The following is a 19759-nucleotide window of genomic DNA, read 5'->3' on the forward strand; positions in this document are numbered from 1 at the left end:
TCCAATAATCGTCGGTCCGACGTTTGGCCGACTCTACGTTATACCGTTCAAACGACGTTCATTGCACGTCTTTCCAATATTTAATGTCGACGTCGAATCGACGTCGATGAAACCGTCCAAAATTCGTTGGTCCGACCTTTGGCCGACTCTTTGGTATACCTTTCAAACGACGTTCATTTGACGTCTTTCCAACATTTAATGTCGACGTCGAATCGACGTCGATGAAACCGTCCAATATTCGTTGGTCCGACGTTTGGCCGACTCTTCGGTATACCGTTGAAACGACGTTCATTTGACGTTTTTCCAACATTTAATGTCGACGTTGATTTCACGTCGATGAAACCGTCCATTATTCGTTGGTCCGACGTTTGGCCGACTCTTCGATATACCAAACGACGTTAAGTGGACGTCTTTGTAACACATCATTTTAACGTCGGATTGACTCTGGCTTGGTTTATAGTTTACTAACAAATTACACAATGTATGGTAAGTTTGTTTTAAATCGAAAAATGAAAAACATGAGTTGATTGAAATATTTCGTTTTAAAAGAAAACGGCCCTTTTATATTTGATTACAATAATATGATAAAGTCACAAGAAAAGTCTACTATAAATTTAATAGAGGTGAAATGCGCTACATAGCACAGACTATATGTTACTACAGCTGCATGTTTATTAGTTTCCAGTTAAAATGCAATAGAAGTTGTTGACTGTTGTTCCAAACTTGTCAACATAAACCGTTGTGGTAAAAAGGAGCGCTCTACATGTACATTGTCGTACGAGTTACACCCCACCGCCGATGAAATGCCATATGTTAAAGTCCCATTCAGAGTTTCCTCATGAATTTCAGAAAACAAACTTCCGAATTAGATTCCAACGTTTCTTAACCTAAATACACTCTGACCAGGTGGGTTTTATGGAGAAAAGCTGTCGCAATCGAAAGAAAGAAAAAAAAAATTTTTCTGTCGTCCTTATGGCGGTAACGATTTACCGTAATATCACTGCAACCGCCTACGGTTCATTACACAAATGTAAAGAAAATAGTCCATGCAGTCCTATTGGTATCGCATTTTACAAGTAGAATATGTTTGACACCGCTAGGTCACGGTACTAATCTCCCACCAAAATATGCCTTCTCGCATTCACTACACTAGAGGTAGGGAAAATCCCGAAAACACTCGAGAAGTACAAAAAGGAAAATTACCAACAAAATAAAACAATGTAAAATATAAATATTGAAAGCCACGAGCATTTTCCCATAACAGCAATCCAAAACAAGTAGTGATTGCCTAGTCTGTAATACAACTGAAATTTCGAAATATATAATCTACAAGATGTAAGGTCATTAATCTCGTTGCACTTTTGACCTTCCCTTGGTTCCCACGATCCCTTAAAAAGAAAAACATAAGAAATTGCTTGACCCGCTATTTCAGACGTCTAGTCAATTCAGAAAAAAACAATAAAAAGATAAACAGCACGTGACGTTTCTTTCTCACTCTTGGTTGGTCCTTTCAATGACAGATTTGATGAATTAGGTAACATTGAACCAATCAGTGACCAGATGCCCGAACATGAGTGAGCCCAATTGCGGAGTTGTTATTTCAGAGGCATGTCAGTAGGGAAAAGTTAGTCGAAACAATCGCTCTTAGCTAGTGATCGTTGTTTGCGGACGTACAGGCTATTTAAGTAAACATGGTTTCTTATCAGTATCTTGAAGTAACTTAACAACGCTAATTGGACTTTAATTTAGAGACGGGAGAGGTAATCTTATAATCAACGGAATATTTGACTCATTTACTTGAGCAAGGGCGAGAAATCGAGATACCAGTTACACCGAGCTCACAAGGCGTCGTCACACTCGCAGCAGTAAACCACCTCATAACACTTGTTACGGATCGCCATTCCAGCCTAATAACTTTTTTTCCAATTAATACGAGAATAAACGCAATAATATAGATATCGTGCTACCAAAAACACGGAATGAGCAGTATCGATAGAGTTGATAGGTAAGTACATATTTATCCCATCAGTTGTTTAATCATCATGTTACTCGTTCTCAGTTGCTTAGTCAATAACTGCAGAGTAGAAATAAGATACCGAATTGATCATGCCCTGGATAACACTACAGTCTGTACAGGAAGGGCATATGCCGTGGACCTATCAAGTATCAACCGATGTTTTCAATAGCAGTTGGTATATAGTTGCAGTACAATATTTGTATATACTATTTTTATTTGTAGCTTATTTGGCTAATGCTTGAATCCCAACACCCTCTAACTTAGATTAAAGTTCAGGCCAGGATTTCCTTTGTAAGAATTTTTTTTTTGTAAAGTCGGCCTGCGTATCGACCAGCATGTAGCAGTGCTAATTTTAAAGGTATGCAGTATTTCCGCGAAATATGCCAGAAAATTAAATATGGTCACCTTTGGTCATAATTCTTAAATTGTTTTTATTACCGCCTTCGAAGAAATTTACCCCACTGAGAAATTCTTTCATCTTGGGTGTTCATTAAGAAAATGTCCGAGAACAATTTGGAGAATAACGACCTCCAGGAAAATACTTTTTGAAAATGTCTAGCAATTATAAAGTGCTATAATTTGGGGCCTATGCAGACTACTTTTAAACTGGGGGTGGTAACTTGATAATAGTCACCAAAAATATGGTGGGATAAGAAAATTGCCAGAATGGCTTCTGGTCACTACCAATCTTATATAATAACTCACCATTTTGTATTTAAGCACTCTTAATTTGTAAGAAAAAAGTAGCACCATCCTCTGGGAAAGGCACTGGAGGAGCCAGGAAGCAAACAGAATACCACCAGCATGTAGTTTATAGGTCATGCAGGCACTTTGGGCTGATATGAGGCTAAGGACTACTTTGAATTGTAATAAAAAATCTTTCACTAGGAGAATGGAATTGCATTTGATGCAAGGATGTAGACCCTGCAAGATTTTTTACTGATTACTTTTACTGCATAGTCTTCAAAATGTGTTAGAAGACTATAATATAGCCATTACTATTTACAAGGCATGTTTAGTGAAAGGAACAGTTTAATGACAGTTCAAAAGTGTCACACTAAAGTTAAACAATGTGAAAGCAGTCTTGATATTGATAATGGAAAGATGATCTAGGCTTATGTTGAAGTTAAAGTATCGACTTTAATCAAGCTGACAATCTGGCTGTTGTGCCTGCCTGTCCTTGCGGGCACCAGTCCGGTCTGCAGCATGTTTTAGCCATAATTTAATGACTGCTTCCACCTGTGACTGGGTTGCTGTTTTTGTCAAAGGGTTTCTTGAGATGGCCCCTAGGGACAATAGGAAAAAACGAAGAGCAATTATAAGTATAATCACATGAATAAACCAAGAGAAAATGTAATCTAATGACTGACCGCATGACTTTATTGATATTATGTTGTTTATTTCAGGCAAGTCTCATCCCAAATGATTGGAGGGCATTGATGATACTTATCAACTTGGTCCAATTTTACTGCTCTGCTCAGCGCTTTGCAAAGATGAGTACATTATCTTATATGAATTACAGTCACACATTGCAGTCTGACAAAACCATTAAATCTACACAAAGTTGCTTGATGGTTAAAATATGGGCCTTGGCCTTTTGGGAAGATGTATACAGTGCATAATGTTTGTGTGATGCATCATTGGAGCACTGTTAGTTTGTCACAGTATATATACCATTTGAACAACTGGGACGATTTTGTAATTATAGGCATTTGTATACTTACTAAAAATCAAATCTTTCAGAAGAAGGGTAGAAAAGGCTTTCTTTTCGGCACTCCCCCTGCCTAACCAGTTGAATTCTGTGGCCAAGGCACTGCTCATTAGGAAGGATAAAATCCTTCTTACACTACTATCCAAGTTAGTCCCACCTATCATAGACAGCTTCTGGACCTATATAAGGAGGTGATGGCGAAAAAAGATGAAATTTATTAAGGAACAAAGTTTATGTTATCCAGTTGTAATAAGTTATGAATTGTTTACTTGTTATTTACCACCACACTACTATTAGTATTACATTAGTTGTAATTAATTTATTTGCTAAAAATATGTATTTGGTAAACATTACTACAAGAAGTATAATTAAAAAGTAATATATTTCAGAATGTATGTAGTTAACAGAGATACAATTTTTTCAAAAACATAATGCAAATATATCTCAGATAGAGGTATGACTTATGACAGGAGTGGGGTCACTGGGTGCATAAGTATCTAAGAGTTTGGCAAGATTGTTTAAAACTGTACGACTCCTACCACTCCCAGTTGAAGAAAAAAAAGTAGTGCAATTTTTAAAGCAATATGAAATTATAAGGCTCAAAGAGCAAATTTTAAACTGTGCCATCTACACTTATAACTTGGGTTGAAATATGAGACTTATAGACCACATAGCATCATATGTCTATTTAATATGGCTGTGAAAAGGTTTTCATTAACTTTATATTACAAATTGATGGAGCACGAAATTACAGCAAGTTACATTTAGTCTAAAACTCAATCATAGAACGCTTACACTACTGGTTTCTTTAAAAACTTGCAATCAAAAACACACAAAAAACATTTCTTACCAGTTTTTTCCTTGATCCTGTGTCATTTTTAAGTTTTTCCTCCAAAGAAGTTATACCTTCAAGGGACTTTAGAGGAAATTCATTTAGCCAATCGTCTTCTTCACTCTCTGGTAGGACGTTTGCCTCAGTCAGTGTTTTTAGCAACTCCTTGTTGTGCTGAACCTCCGCCTTAATCTCCGTCAGCATCGAGATTACCCTTTTTTCAAAATCTAATAAAAGTTGACAACAACAAAATAAACTTAGTTACATTCCTATAAACTCCATGTGTCATAGTAAAACTGTGTTCCCTTAAAAATTATACTGTACATTAGGTCTTTCATTTTTTGTTGTTGCATATTTAGCATCAATTTAATAATAAATAACAATTCACAAGAATATAAATAATATTAAATAGTAACAAATATTACTTCGTCTTCATACCTTAGCATTTTTTGTTTCGATGATAATCATAACATTTGCAATCATGCGTGTGTGTGTGTGTGTGCGTGCGTTTGTGACGCCCAGCTTGTAAACACGATATCTCAAGAAGGGAAGCTTGGACAGTTCTCATATGTGGTACATAGGAGTACCTTATTGAGTACAAGAAGCCTATTGTTTTTGGTGTAGGTCAGAGGTCATTTAAGGTCACCAGGGGTCAAATAGTGATAAGCTTGTAAACATGATATCTCAAGAAGCAAAGCTTGGATTGATTTCATATTTGGTATGTAGGTTGACCACATTAAGTACAAAAAGCCTATCGTTTTTGGTGGATGTCGAAGGTCATTTAGGGTCACCAGGGGTCAACTTGTAAAAACCTTTTCATAATATATAGGTATCTCCCATCGTCCAGCCTATAAGTAGATGACATGGGCGATTCGCCTCATAAGAATAGGAGAGCCTATTGACAATTGCAAATGATCTTACGGGCATCCGTAGATTTGAATCTGAACTCGCGACAATATCCCCATTGACGTAAGTGTGTCGCTAAAAGTCCTGAATTGCTATGTACATAGCTACATACCTGTGTGTGTGTAACAGTGTCTTCCAAGGCTTGCTTGCAGACCATAGATATATATAAAAGTGCTAGAGCTACTGCAACACTTGTCACTCATCCGTATGGATATTTTCCTAAAGTGTTCATGGATTTCGATGGAATAGTGCATTTGAATGGCGAAGCATGCCTTCTCTAGAAAATATTTGTAGATCATTGGTAGTTCTGGTTGGATGTAAGTTGCACAGGTACCACGAATTTCAAAACATTTCTTGGCCAGCTGCCAATGAGAAACTGGGTCACGCACCTGTGAACTTGAGATTTGTTTTCACTTCATGGAGTTGGCTGTAATGTTGGCCTAGTTTTTCTCAACTTGTGAAACTACCATTGACAGGTTCCAACAAGGTTGATATTTTGGGACTAGTTGTGAATGGGGGTAAGGGATTGTTTCAAAACATAACAGTCATGTGATCCAATGTCAACAAAGGTCAATCAGGGGTCAAAAACTAGTATTTTTGCAATAACTTGAGAACCAAATGTCCATCAAGGTTGGGAGTTACGCTATTGTAATATAATAGTCGACCTGCATTTGGGTGACCTTTGACCTCAGGTTCACCTCCAGTGACCTGTGTTAGCTTCTTTCAAGTTGATTCTTTGAAGTTTCGTGGGCATATTCCAATCTAAATTGTCCATAAGTGGACTCCTCTGCAACCTTAATGTGCGAAGTTATTAGCGATTTGGTTTGGTTTGTAATACTTGGTGTGCGGATTCATAACATTGAGTACAAGAACCGTACTGTTTTTGATGGAGGTGTGTATAACCACGTACAGACTGACCTGTGTTAGCATGCCATAGTGTTATTGTAACAGCTAGTTCTGGTTATATACTAACAAGCAGAAGTCTAGTGCATTGAAGTCATCGAAACCTCAATGCATTTTGCATTCTGGTTTTAATTGAAACAATTCAAACATGTGTCAATTGCTTTAATGAAGCTGAATGTTCTGTAAACCAATAGAGCTAATGTACAATGCTTTATAAATAATTGAAAAGAGTTAAAAGAAAATTACCAGGGAAATGGAAAGAAGAGGCTGCACTATTGTCCAAAGTTTGGTTGGGGAAGCAAGGTGGGGTTGGAGAGCGTGGTGGGGCAGGAGATAGAGCAAGCGGAGTTACTGGTGTTGAAGTTAATGGAAATGATGGTGGTCTGGGTCGCTTTGGTGAGGCAGGAAACTCCTCATCACTCGAGCTTTCAACCATATAACGTTGATTAGGTCTGCAATAAAAAAAAAATAAAAAAATTACCATAATACAATAATGATAACCGAAAATCTATCTTACTTTGACCACTTTTACGCTAACAAATCACCCTCCCACCCCAGTTGAAAAGAGAAACTTGGTGATAATTATACTTTGGTGCTTCACTGCTTTGTATATATGTGTGACTCTATCAGTCTTTTTGCTGTGTTGGGACTTACTTTCGTTTTCTTCCTATGGTTACTTCCTCATCTCCTGTCTGTAGGTCTGACTCATCTTCAGCCTGCCTTAGTTTGGAAACTGCCTTGTCATATGAATCTGTATGGAATAATATAAAATATGCCCCATGTATTTGAATACCTTTACTTTGAATTTGTGAAGTTACATTTTTATTTTATTCCTTGGTAAATTGAAAAATATCAGGAAACAGTTGGATAACCCAGCCAAAATGAGAAGGATAAACAAAGGGCATGAGACAGGGTGGGGGGGGGTCCTTATAGATTAGGTAACCACTGGACAGAGCACTTGTGAGTTCATAGCCCATCGTGGTGAAACAGTGCGTTCAATGGTAGTTACTGCATTAATTTATTTACTGTTCTCCAACATTTCATCTCAAACTTCTGGGCTGGGCTGTGTAGCATATTAGCAACAAGTATTAAAACCAGTACTTAGAAATGGGGGCAAATAGAGAGTATGAAGACACACCCTTCAATTATATTTAACATAATTTTTACTTACTTGTTGCATAGAGTTTTCTTATTTTAAAAGCCTTCCAACTTGTCTCGGGCTCTGTGGTAGTCTTCAGAGCCTTTGCCAAACTTGCTGAAGATTTGAAGGGGGGCCACAAACAAGTACCCTCAGAAACCATCCATTTCTCATTGATGATGGCTATCTCCTTAGAGTCCGTAAACTCCACAATGTGATACAATGGGTCCATGCTAAGATTGAGTAATATAATTTTTCTAATTTATGTTAAAGTGATGATCATATATGTAAGTAAATGAAGTGTTAAAATGTATTTAACATTAAACTTAAACTAACAGTAACTGGCCTCAAGTCTCCTTAATATAAACTTCCTCTTTAATGTAGGATAGGCATAGCAATAAACCAATTTCTATGCGGTAAAAGTGCATATTTTTTGAAAATTTCCCTTGAATGTGATACCTGTAGATTTTCACTTATACTGTCAACTTGTAAAATTCCTATACACATTGATTCACAAGGATAGCTAAAATAATTTTCCTTGTGAGTGAATGATCGATAAACCACATACAAATCATCATTGGTAACAAAAAAGTTTTGCACTAGGCACACATCATTCCCTATTTGAACACAATTGTCCCCAGTGCAAAGAGTTATATGGACATTCAAATCTTTGTCATAAAAGTAGGCATACTGTGACATAGCTAAATGTCCTTCTGGCACTGGCCCATTTGAATGTTCTTGTTTGAGGATAGTGCACTCATTGTTCTTCATGCTTTTCTGAATTTCCCCCTTTCTCAACAGATGCCCAACTACTTGCCGCAGTGGCAGTGATGGCTTTTTCACCATTTTCTTCAATGTGCCCAAATAACTTTCAAATGGAAATGCAGAAACATTATCTAGTGGACCATATTTACGTGCATCATCAGCAAGATGAAGCAAACAATGTACATTGTACACTACCATTTCCTTGCCATACAATTTGGAGAAATGTGCAACAAACAGTTTTAATAATTCTTCAGAATAATCAATCAATGATGATTGGTTACAAAGCCTTGGTGACAACAGAATTTGAACTGCAACGGAAAGCAGCATGAAGTTGTGGTAAAGGTTCACTGGTATTTGGCTAGAAAGGACTAATGGACCAGTGTAGACTAAGAATTGACGGAACTCCGTAGCCTTCCATCTATCAACTTCTCGGAGTGATCTAGGTTTTCTTGAAAACTCTCTTGGCATGAACTCTCTAAGTGAAATCATCTTCTCAGAAATTGCATTGATCACTCTGGTTGGCATTCTAGTTTTGAGCGGACCTTTCATCCACAAACCCAGCAGTTTACGCGTAACACCCAAACACACCAGATGCATATAATCTAATGGAAATTGGGAAACTAATCCTATAGAAGTAGATGAAAATGGAGATTGTTCAAGGTGGTGATCTTCGTCAAGCATTTGTTGGAAACTTTCGTCAGTTCTTAAACTATCTGCACTTTCTTTGTACACCATTTTTCCCATCCAAGTTCCAGTTTGTATGCACCGATCACAGCCTTTGTAGGAGGAATGCCCTTTTACACGCTTTATTAAGGCACGAGCCGGGGCATCACAAATAACAGCAGATATTGAAAATTGGTATTTTGCCCCACAATGCTCAATACCATGTTCTTCGAGACTTTTAACCTCGTCAATTAATGGTTTTAAGAATTCATTAACTGGAGATGGTTTCGACATTCCAGAAAATATTCCAATTGGAAATGGTGTACTGTCAAAAATTTGATCAGTGATCCCCAAAATTGGCCAGAACTGCATATTTGAACTGCGAAACAGGGGTAGACCATCAATGTTAATTTTAATTGAGATAGATTCTTTACATGGCTGTGATAACTGCATTTTTGATTTAATGTAGTTAGCAATGCCAAAGTGATAGTACTTGCCCCCTGCTATGTTTTCAAAAGAAATGTCTTTAATGGGCTTCAGAAGTGATCTTGGATCCTTTGGCAAATCTATGTGGTATGGTTTTAAAATGTTTAACAAACTAGATACTGCTGTTTGTGATATGTTGTTTGATGTAGCCCATTCCCCCAACTGATCAGAGAGGCTCATTTCATCAACATCTGACTGGCTACTACAACATGGTGAAAGCTCTTCAAATTCACTTTCAGAATTACTGCTAGGCCTGTGGGTAACTCCAGGATTGTTTAATGTATTGTTGAAGAGGTGTTTGCTTTCAGAAGGCCTAGTGCTAAGCCTAACATTGTCATGGCCTGTTTGTGATACTGTGGGGCTAGAAGTAAAATTTAGTGCAGTATTTGTGACTGGAATGTCTAAGTTGCTGGGCTCTTGAACCAGTTTAGGAACTTTACTCTTATCTATTTTGAGATAGGGGTGGTGCTTTAGTTGAAATTGTACATTACGTCTTGTTTTCCAATACGATATTGGTTTTACATAAGCCATAGCAAAGAACAAATGTTGAAAATTCGAGACTTAAGCTAGCTACGGGCAGTTGTGCTCAACTGGCCTAAAATATCCTCTTAGTCTCAGAGGGAACTATATTGAGTATTCAAGACAGGTGTGGGGATTTTGTCTTTCCTAAACTGTTATTGTTAAATTAATATCCCAGTGTCCCTGGGCATTCTCTTCTTTGGGATTGTGAACTAGCCTTTGGTCTAGGATAGTATCGAATATGGTAAAAAACACTTTTGCTGCCGTTTTTGGTAATGTTTAAGAATACGATATAGGAGGGGGGGGGATCCTAGCTTGGGGCAGTTTGAAACTGGGAGTGGGACGAAAATTGTAGCAACCCCTGGGCCTAAGCTCAATTATTTACCTTTATTGTTATACCGTTCGAAGAATAGACCTAGCCTTTGTTTGAAAAAATAAAATTGACCCCCTACGTCTAGGCCTTGTCCGACTTCATAAAGAGGAACAAAATGAGGACGTTATCATTTCAGTTTCTGCTATACTCCAGTATAGGGTATAACTTAATTCGAGGAATCAACAAAAAACAGACAAGGCCTAGGCTATAACATCCTACCGCCTGTGCAGTATATACAACAGCATACACTAGGTTGGCCCATAAATAAATCTGAGCCTATAGGCTATACATAGTATAGTATAACAATATAAGTATACAGAGCAATGTCCTTATTTCCACAAATTATATCGAATCCTTGGCAGTTTTGTTTTTTTGAGACCGCTGCCACTAGTTTTGCATTTATTATATAAAAACCTTGTACTCCGAAAAATCTCGTAACCGCAAATCCCTGTTTGATGCTGATCAATTTGTTATAGCTATAACGGCCGGTTAATGTATGTTAGACGTGGAATGTTTGTCATATATACAATGTATAATCCATGCCTCGCAAGCTGCGAGATCAAACACGTGCATGTAAAACGTGTATGAGTACAGCAACCAGCCGGTCATTGTGTAGGAGAGTGATTATTTATGTTAATATTTACGCGGGAAACCTTCAATGTGAGGGCGTGTGTTTGCACTAAAGGGAATATATGACTTATCTAACGTGTGGGATTCATATCAGTTATACGAGCAAGGGATGATACACGTAGCATATTTGGTCCCCGTTTCCGGAAACTGAATAAATTAAGAATTAACTAAAGATCTGATACTGTAGTCTATTGTAATATGGAAAGTTGCACTTGTGAAATATTGTCGAATGAAACCTTTTGTTTGACTTTTTGCTTGCACACATTTTGCAAGTCGAAGAGGCACTCCCCCCATGTAATCGCAATACTCCCCCCCCCCCCGTCAAGGAAAATTTAATTTGCCTCAAGTAATCAACAGTAACAGCTCTACAGAATCGTGCTATTAAGGCTTAGATCTTTATCAAATTTTAGTGTGATGTAGCTCACACTATTTGCACAAGAAATATTTGGAAGTAATTTATTCTAAATTAGTTTGGATCCTTTTGTCAACAGCCTTTAATTCACCGAATGTCCGAACGTTATATGTAGGCTTTATTTTGCATGTTTACAGTTTTGTAATGACGTACTTTGTGCTAAGAAAATGTAATCTTTTGTATTTTCAATTGTCCGAATGGTTGACTCATTAAAAGACCGTTTTGAACGAGAAGTCAATTTTGTTTCTATTTCTTAAGCCAGGTTCGGCATTTGCACGATCGTATTTAAGAATAAAATACGGTAGTGTTTTATAACCGCGAAAATAGATCGCATTCTGGCGCAGGAGCTATGTTTGATCTACCTAAGTTAGCAAATAACCAGTAGCTATAAAGGAGGTCCCACACTAGAAGTTTCAGCCTCGGCAACACTTAAAAGATGGGCCTGACCTATACTAAAGCATTAAAAACTTGACCCTTTGTTTATTTGCACGTGATTATTGGGCCTATATGACCAATTATCATGGGTCATGGCCAATCATACATTACATGACCCAGCCTATACATGAGATTTAATGCAGAGTTTTGGGGAGGGTGGGGGTAGTCTGCTGTGCTGTGAAAATATAAAACGGTATGAAAGAGTCGTACTGTTTTTATGTTGTTTACATTAATTCCAATTTAAAATTGAGTTGCCGTGGCAACAGCCCTAGCGCCCACACCAAATTAACAAACAGATTGTGACCGGAAATGGCGGATGAAACTCCCTATAAATGAGTGTTTCTGTGTGTGTGTTGGGGGGGGGCACCACATGGCTAAACCATGGCCCAGAGTCTACCTAGAATTAAACCAATGGTATAAGCTTTTTGACAGACATGTCAAGAAAGCGTCGGTACCCGACAGAACCACGATTTTTGGCAAGAAGTTGAGTTATTCTATAATGTGTGAGACATGTCCCCTTATGACCACCGTTAAAGTGTCGTGTTGCACAATTACAACTCGTAAATATTAAAAAACTGAACAAGCAACAACACTGAATTCCACTAAGGAGCAACCAAAATTCAACGCAATTATATAATGCTATGTTCGCGAGATTAGTATAGTGCAATTCGTCAAATCATTGAAGAGTAATTTTCTTTTTAATTTCCCGACTTTCTTTGAAAAAGTTTGGCACTCTTCAAATTACAGAAAATTAATCCGTTGACGAGATCCGTCGGTTGTACGGTCAAAACGGCAATTTCTAGAATCACGTTACCATCTCAACATTTTTCAGATATTTGTAGTTTTGCCAAAGTTGGTAACCTGCCAATTTGCAGAAACTTGAAGGAGATACTTTATCTCGTCAACATTTTCCGATTTCTGTCATTTTTGAGATAGTAGCAACTCAGTGTGCGACTCAGCAAATTACAGAAAATTAATAAATTAACAACATTCAATACCAAGTTTGTGAATTTTATGACGTTATCGTCTCGTCAACTCGACAATTTACCGTTGTTTGTGGTTTAGAAAAGTCGGTAACTGTTCAATGCAATGTCCCTTCTGCGCTACCATAGTCTTGGACAGCGCATAGAAAGAAACTGACATTCCTCTTTCACGTTCGCTCAGCAGAAGATGAAAGCGCTGCCGACGCACATTTGTCTACGGAAGTGTTATAAAAGCGTAGTCGGGGATGTGTTTGTGAGGATATGGGATGGGGTATAACGAGGTATGCTCTAGTGCATCAAACGATTACTTGATTCATTGTTATATGGAGATGCCATGACCGAATCAATTAGTTAAGTTAAACGTTACCTCAATATTACTGCACCAGATATGGTTCTTTCTTTCACTCGCAGTGCAAGTGTTATGGAAGAAAACGAGTGTAGATTTGCAATATACTTGTTAACATGTTTAACATTGCTCTATAGCTTCATTTTACTGAATATATGTCTCCTTTTATTGGATTCATTTAAGTTTTACTTACCTTAATAATGGCATGATAAGCGAGAAGTTGTTGTATATACTGACGGTACTTTCACAGCTTTCGTCTGAGTCGCATGATTGCCAGTGTTAAGTTGGATGTCACGGATACACGTATTTCGAAATGTTTATTTTACGTTATATTAATAAACTTATTAAACGTCGAAGGTATACGTATTCACGTAAGCGCCCGCTGTGGCAAAATTGATTCGACACCGATCCAACGAACTGTTTATGATATAGTATATTTCTAGATAGTCATTGGAGCGTATAAAGAGGGAAGCTTATATATTTCTACCGCCAATGCCGTTCCAACACCGAACTAGTTCAGCCGACGTCGATCCAACGAATCGTTTATGATTAGTCTATTTTGAATTGTTGTTTTAACGTCGTTTAATATGGCGTCTCTTCTCGACACTTCATTCGACGTCGATCCAACCAACTATATCAATGATTAAGTCGGAGAGACATTTACCGTGCGACGTCACCTGTCCGTAGTTGAACGGACGTCGATCCAACGAACCGCTTATGATTAGTCTGTTCTTTCTGGTCGTTTGAGCGTCGATGGGACGTCCTCAGTGCGACGTCGCCTGTCCGTTGTTGAACGAACGTCATTCTAACGAACCGTTTATGATTAGTCTATTCTTTGTGGTCGTTTGAGCGTCGATGGGACGTTCTCAGTGCGACGTCGCCTGTCCGTAGTTGAGCGGACGTAGATCTAACGAACCGTTTATGATTAGTCTATTCTTTCTGGTCGTTTGAGCGTCGATGGGACGTTCTCAGTGCGACGTCGCCTGTCCGTAGTTGAGCGGACGTGGATCCAGCGAACCGTTTATGATTAATCTATTCTGACTGGTCGTTTGAGCGTCGGAGGGACGTTTTCAGTGCGACGTCGCCTGTCCGTAGTTAAACCGACGTCGATACAACGAACCGTTTATGATTAGTCTATTCTGACTGGTCGTTTGAGCGTCGGAGGGACGTTTTCAGTGCGACGTCGCCTGTCCGTAGTTAAACCGACGTCGATCCAACGAACCGTTTATGATTAGTCTATTCTTTCTGGTCGTTTGAGCGTCGGAGGGACGTTTTCATTGCGACGTCGCCTGTCCGTAGTTAAACCGACGTCGATCCAACGAACCGTTTATGATTAGTCTATTCTGACTGGTCGTTTGAGCGTCGGAGGGACGTTTTCAGTGCGACGTCGCCTGTCCGTAGTTAAACCGACGTCGATACAACGAACCGTTTATGATTAGTCTATTCTGTCTGGTCGTTTGAGCGTCGATGGGACGTTCTCAATGCGACGTCGCCTGTCCGTAGTTAAACCGACGTCGATCCAACGAACCGTTTATGGCTAATCTATTCTTTCTGGTCGCTTGAGCGTCGGAGGGACGTTTTCAGTGCGACGTCGCCTGTCCGTAGTTAAACCGACGTCGATCCAACGAACCGTTTATGATTAGTCTATTCTGACTGGTCGTTTGAGCGTCGGAGGGACGTTTTCAGTGCGACGTCGCCTGTCCGTAGTTAAACCGACGTCGATCCAACGAACCGTTTATGATTAGTCTATTCTGACTGGTCGTTTGAGCGTCGGAGGGACGTTTTCAGTGCGACGTCGCCTGTCCGTAGTTAAACCGACGTCGATCCAACGAACCGTTTATGATTAGTCTTTTCTTTCTGGTCGTTTGAGCGTCGGAGGGACGTTTTCATTGCGACGTCGCCTGTCCGTTGTTAAACCGACGTCGATCCAACGAACCGTTTATGATTAGTCTATTCTTTCTGGTCGTTTGAGCGTCGGAGGGACGTTTTCAGTGCGACGTCGCCTGTCCGTAGTTGAACCGACGTCGATCCAACGAACCGTTTATGATTAGTCTATTCTTTCTGGTCGTTTGAGCGTCGATGGGACGTTCTCAATGCGACGTCGCCTGTCCGTAGTTGAGCGGACGTCGATCCAACGAACCGTTTATGACTAATCTATTCTGACTGGTCGTTTGAGCGTCGGAGGGACGTTTTCAGTGCGACGTCGCCTGTCCGTAGTTAAACCGACGTCGATCCAACGAACCGTTTATGATTAATCTATTCTGACTGGTCGTTTGAGCGTCGGAGGGACGTTTTCAGTGCGACGTCGCCTGTCCGTAGTTAAACCGACGTCGATACAACGAACCGTTTATGATTAGTCTATTCTGACTGGTCGTTTGAGCGTCGGAGGGACGTTTTCAGTGCGACGTCGCCTGTCCGTAGTTAAACCGACGTCGATACAACGAACCGTTTATGATTAGTCTATTCTGACTGGTCGTTTGAGCGTCGGAGGGACGTTTTCATTGCGACGTCTCCTGTCCGTAGTTGAACCGACGTCGATACAACGAACCGTTTATGATTAGTCTATTCTGACTGGTCGTTTGAGCGTCGGAGGGACGTTCTCATTGCGACGTCGCCTGTCCGTAGTTCATCCGACGTCGATCCAACGAACCTTTTATTATAGGTCTATTATAATAGGTCATTTCGGCGTCGGATGGACCATTGAAACGCGACGTATATTAAAGGGCTGTCATCCGACGTCGGAAAGACTACCTTTATATAACTACGATATTAACAAACGTCCATCCGCCGTCGTTAGGACGTCTAAAATTGAAAGGATTTATTTGTGACGTCAATCCGACGTCTGAACTACTACTTATGTTGGACACCGACGTTTAACCGACCATCTGGACCTAAACCCGACGTCGATCCGACGTCAAAATGTTTACTGGGTACAGACCTTTCTTTGTTTCCTTTTTACATATCAGGATATCTCATGTCACCCACTTCACCTCGGGATAGAAAACTTTATTCCCTAAAGGAGATGCACCAACAACATCGTTTTCCAATTTGAGGCATAGATGTTAATTAAAAAGTATCTGCAATCAACACCAGGAGGAGAATTCAATCAAAGAAGAAGAAAAATCCACACTTGTAATGCTAAAGTAGCTCATAGATGTAGCACCATACACTAACTTTGAAAATTTTCAATTCAACTAATCCGAGTAGAGCAAATATGACAATTTTAATTTATATATATGCTCTGAACATTATTACAGCAGTTAAACACAAACTTTTGAAACATATTGTTATAATTGTAATCACCTTTCACAATTCGTTCATAGAACATGTTTATACGAAATTTCAACAACGGAGCAACTCTGGGCATTCAGAGAATGCAGGTTGTAATTGAATATAACTTGCTTTATCTTTCTTACACTTACTGGTCTTTGAATGAATATAACGTTGAACATCAATCGCAAATATTAGGTAAGTTCGTATTTCGCTTACAATCATAAATATAATACTTCATGTGAAGTATAAGAAAATGATATGGGTGACTATATCCATTTCCGAACCCGAATACAAAAATCGTTTTGAAAAGAAGAACTTGGTTTAAAAACCGATTCTCTACGTGTAATATGAAAGACCCAGTAAAATGACAGTCCCAGTAAAATGAGTCCCAAAATAGATGCTCGATGTTCTCAGTTTCTCTGTTGCAGAAGGAACAAACCTCTATCATTTCTACCCATCAACGCTAAAGTTTATTTCAGCAACTCCACTTCTCTCTAGCAGTCGGAACTTTTCATAAACGATGGAAATACGCTTTAAAGATATACTGAGAGATATACGGCTAGCTCTATCTTGTGCTGTTCATAACATCAGTGCTATGGCAACCTGACCTTTTCCACAACTGGGGAATTGCAAGTATTAAACCCCAGTAAAAGGTATATCAGCATTAAAAACCTATTTCAACCTTACAAAAGTTAACGGCTTATTATGCTCATGAAACAGGTTACTAAGATAAATAATATTTCTATCCATTAAAATGTCATTCATAACAAGTTTGTTGTCGATACGAATATGAGAATTGTTCCAAATGACTTGGTTACCTAAATTCTGTTGGAGTAGAGAATGAAATATCACATCAAGCATAGATTATCTTACGAATGAAAGAATTTCTAATACTATATAGATATCATTCTTAGAACAGTTACAATGAAAAATAAACTGTTTCCCAAACGGCTTCAAATACATATCCAAAACCTTTTCCAAGTAACGTTTATATCATATGTATACCGCACAATCCAGGTACACTTTAAACTATTTATAACACTGTGTGGTTGGGAGAGTGTGATGCATTACTAAGTTTCTCGGCCTTTTGGTTAAGATCATGTGAAGTATCTGATCCTTTTCGAGGGAATGGTGATGCACACCGGACGATGATCACACAGTGACAGTCCCGATGCAAGGGGACTGGGGCTGAGAGCGGATCAGTCGTTTAATAGTTTGGTTTTCGTGCCCAGGTTCTTTCCTGTGCGAGTTTTCCTTAACAAATTTTTTTGTATAAAGCTCATGATTTGTGTAACTTTTAGTCCTCCGTTGCCAATAGTATTAATCATGACCAGCCTTTACTTTATCGGGGTCTACCACCCATATAAAGTCCAAAATAATTCTTTCTAAATCCTTTACGAAACTATTCGGTCGTTTTGACAATGATATTACGCCCTATTGGGGTCGAATCTCTAGATGACCATATTCTCAAAGTATTCTTAAGTCTAGAAAGTTTTATTTCATAATTCAGCCGGAAAACAGATCATTGCCATCACCCGTAAAGAGATCCCAAGCATCTGAACTGGTCCATGCGTAATAGTAAAGTCATATACTGCAGCTGGATTATGATTGCTATATGGGCCCTGCGGAAAAAGACTATACTTGGACATATTCATAGACAAGGCGGAAGCTTCTTTTAACTGCTTAATAAAACGAATCATATCCGTAATCGTGGTAACACTGCCATAAAGAAAATGTGTTACTTCTGTGTTACTTATTCTAATACCCTTAATTATTTCATTATTCTGTACTTGTATGGCAAATACCTCGGCCGCCAAGATAATTAAATATGGGCTTAATGGGGATCCCTGACGGACCTCTCGTTGAAGTGGAGAGAAACCCGTCCAATAACCAGTATTAAAAATACAACTATGACAATTACTATAAAAAAAATCAATCCACTTGTTAAAACTACTACCAAAGTTGAAATATTAAAGAGTTGTTTCAACGAACGACCATTGTAACTTATCAAAGGCCTTTTTAAAATCTACAAGAAACAAAAACCCTGGAATTTCATGATAAGAGCAATACTCTATTCAGTTTTAGACAAATGTAATGCTTTCCCCAATAAATATATTTCCCCCCCCCCCAAAAAAACGGTATGCTCAGGGCCAATGGTATTATGGAGAACGGATTTTAATCTAGAAGCTATCGCTCTCGAGCCAATTTTATAGTCAATGCTCAGGATGGAAAAAGGCAGGACCCTTATCAGATTTCAAAACTAATGTCACAATGCTCTTGAATGCTTCGCCGCCAAACTCCCATTATCATACCCATAATTTAACGAATCTAGTACTGTCACGGCTGTATTACTGGGACATGTGGGTTCGCAGATTTCCTTACAAATACTGGGGTGTTTACACTATCACAATCAACAAAATACAACAAGACGCTGTCAAAGTTAGTGAACAACTATTATTAGACGTCTTATTGCACTAATTTTAACATCAAAGTACTTAACACCAAAAGAAATCAATTAACTTATAATTAAATATTGAATATTATTCGCCCGTTAAGTTATATTGCATCCTCTATTATATTGCCCCTCTTGTTTCAGCTTACTATCCCTATGCAACGTGTAAACCATAATGTTCATACTATCCGTAGTTCAAAGTGGGTAAAAACGTCGCGTGTATACTCCAGGGTTCACCAGTATATATATGGGGCCACGTTCAGGTCTGTTCCTGGTACTTCGTTGGGCCAGACAGGAATCCCGGATTAGCTGGAGAAGATGCTAAAGTGCCCGTGGCACAGTGGTACCTTTTATTCAGACCTCCGACTTAGGTTCATTAAATATCCTTACACTAGCACTTAGCCTTACATTACGCGTCCAACGCGGCGCCACACGCAACGTACAACGCGGCGCCAAACGAAGGCGCAGGACGCAACGTGTAACGCGGCGATAAACGGAACGCCAAACACAGGGTCTAAATATGAAAACAGATACACAGCTACAGAGTCAACTTAACGGTGTCTACAATGCCGTTAACCGATGCAAATATACTAAGAACCAATCGATGTACCAAACGGCAGCAACGTATCTTTCTGAGAGCTGACCTAGGCGATTTCCTAATGCTCCTAATTACGGACTAACCGAAATATATACAGTCACAGCAGAATAATCTCTACTAAAGTACACACATTGCACGCAATTCAGAGCGCTACTAAATAACGTCAAATGATAACAATCGGTCAATAACGTTACTCATAAATAACTGGGCGTAATCTCCTCAGTGCAATAGTGCAGTTTGCTAACAATTTATACAACTCACAAATGTATCCAATAATATTCTAAACGCGTACAATATCTACTAACAATTATACACGG

At 38.9% G+C, this 19759-nt stretch overlaps 1 protein-coding gene across 2 annotated transcripts; it reads right to left on the reverse strand.

Annotated features, from left to right (window-relative positions):
• Positions 1-1998: 1998 nt before the first annotated feature.
• Positions 1999-12614, reverse strand: LOC139984859 (uncharacterized). Of its 2 annotated transcripts, XM_071998963.1 has the most exons (6): positions 10728-12614; positions 7024-7740; positions 6616-6821; positions 4579-4787; positions 3742-3907; positions 1999-3303 (listed from the first exon to the last, which is right to left on the reverse strand). In XM_071998963.1, exons 3-6 carry the CDS (start codon positions 6803-6805, stop codon positions 3158-3160), a joined length of 711 nt encoding a protein of 236 aa, XP_071855064.1. In that variant the 5' UTR covers positions 6806-6821; positions 7024-7740; positions 10728-12614; the 3' UTR covers positions 1999-3157. The 2 variants fall into 2 exon arrangements, with proteins under 2 accessions (XP_071855064.1, XP_071855063.1); XM_071998962.1 differs by lacking the exons at positions 7024-7740; positions 10728-12614 and having other exon boundaries at positions 6616-7008.
• Between the last annotated feature and the right edge of the window lie 7145 nt (positions 12615-19759).

This window comes from Apostichopus japonicus, chromosome 17, assembly GCF_037975245.1.
Source record: "Apostichopus japonicus isolate 1M-3 chromosome 17, ASM3797524v1, whole genome shotgun sequence".
In the NCBI taxonomy this organism is placed as follows: Eukaryota; Metazoa; Echinodermata; class Holothuroidea; order Aspidochirotida; family Stichopodidae; genus Apostichopus; species Apostichopus japonicus.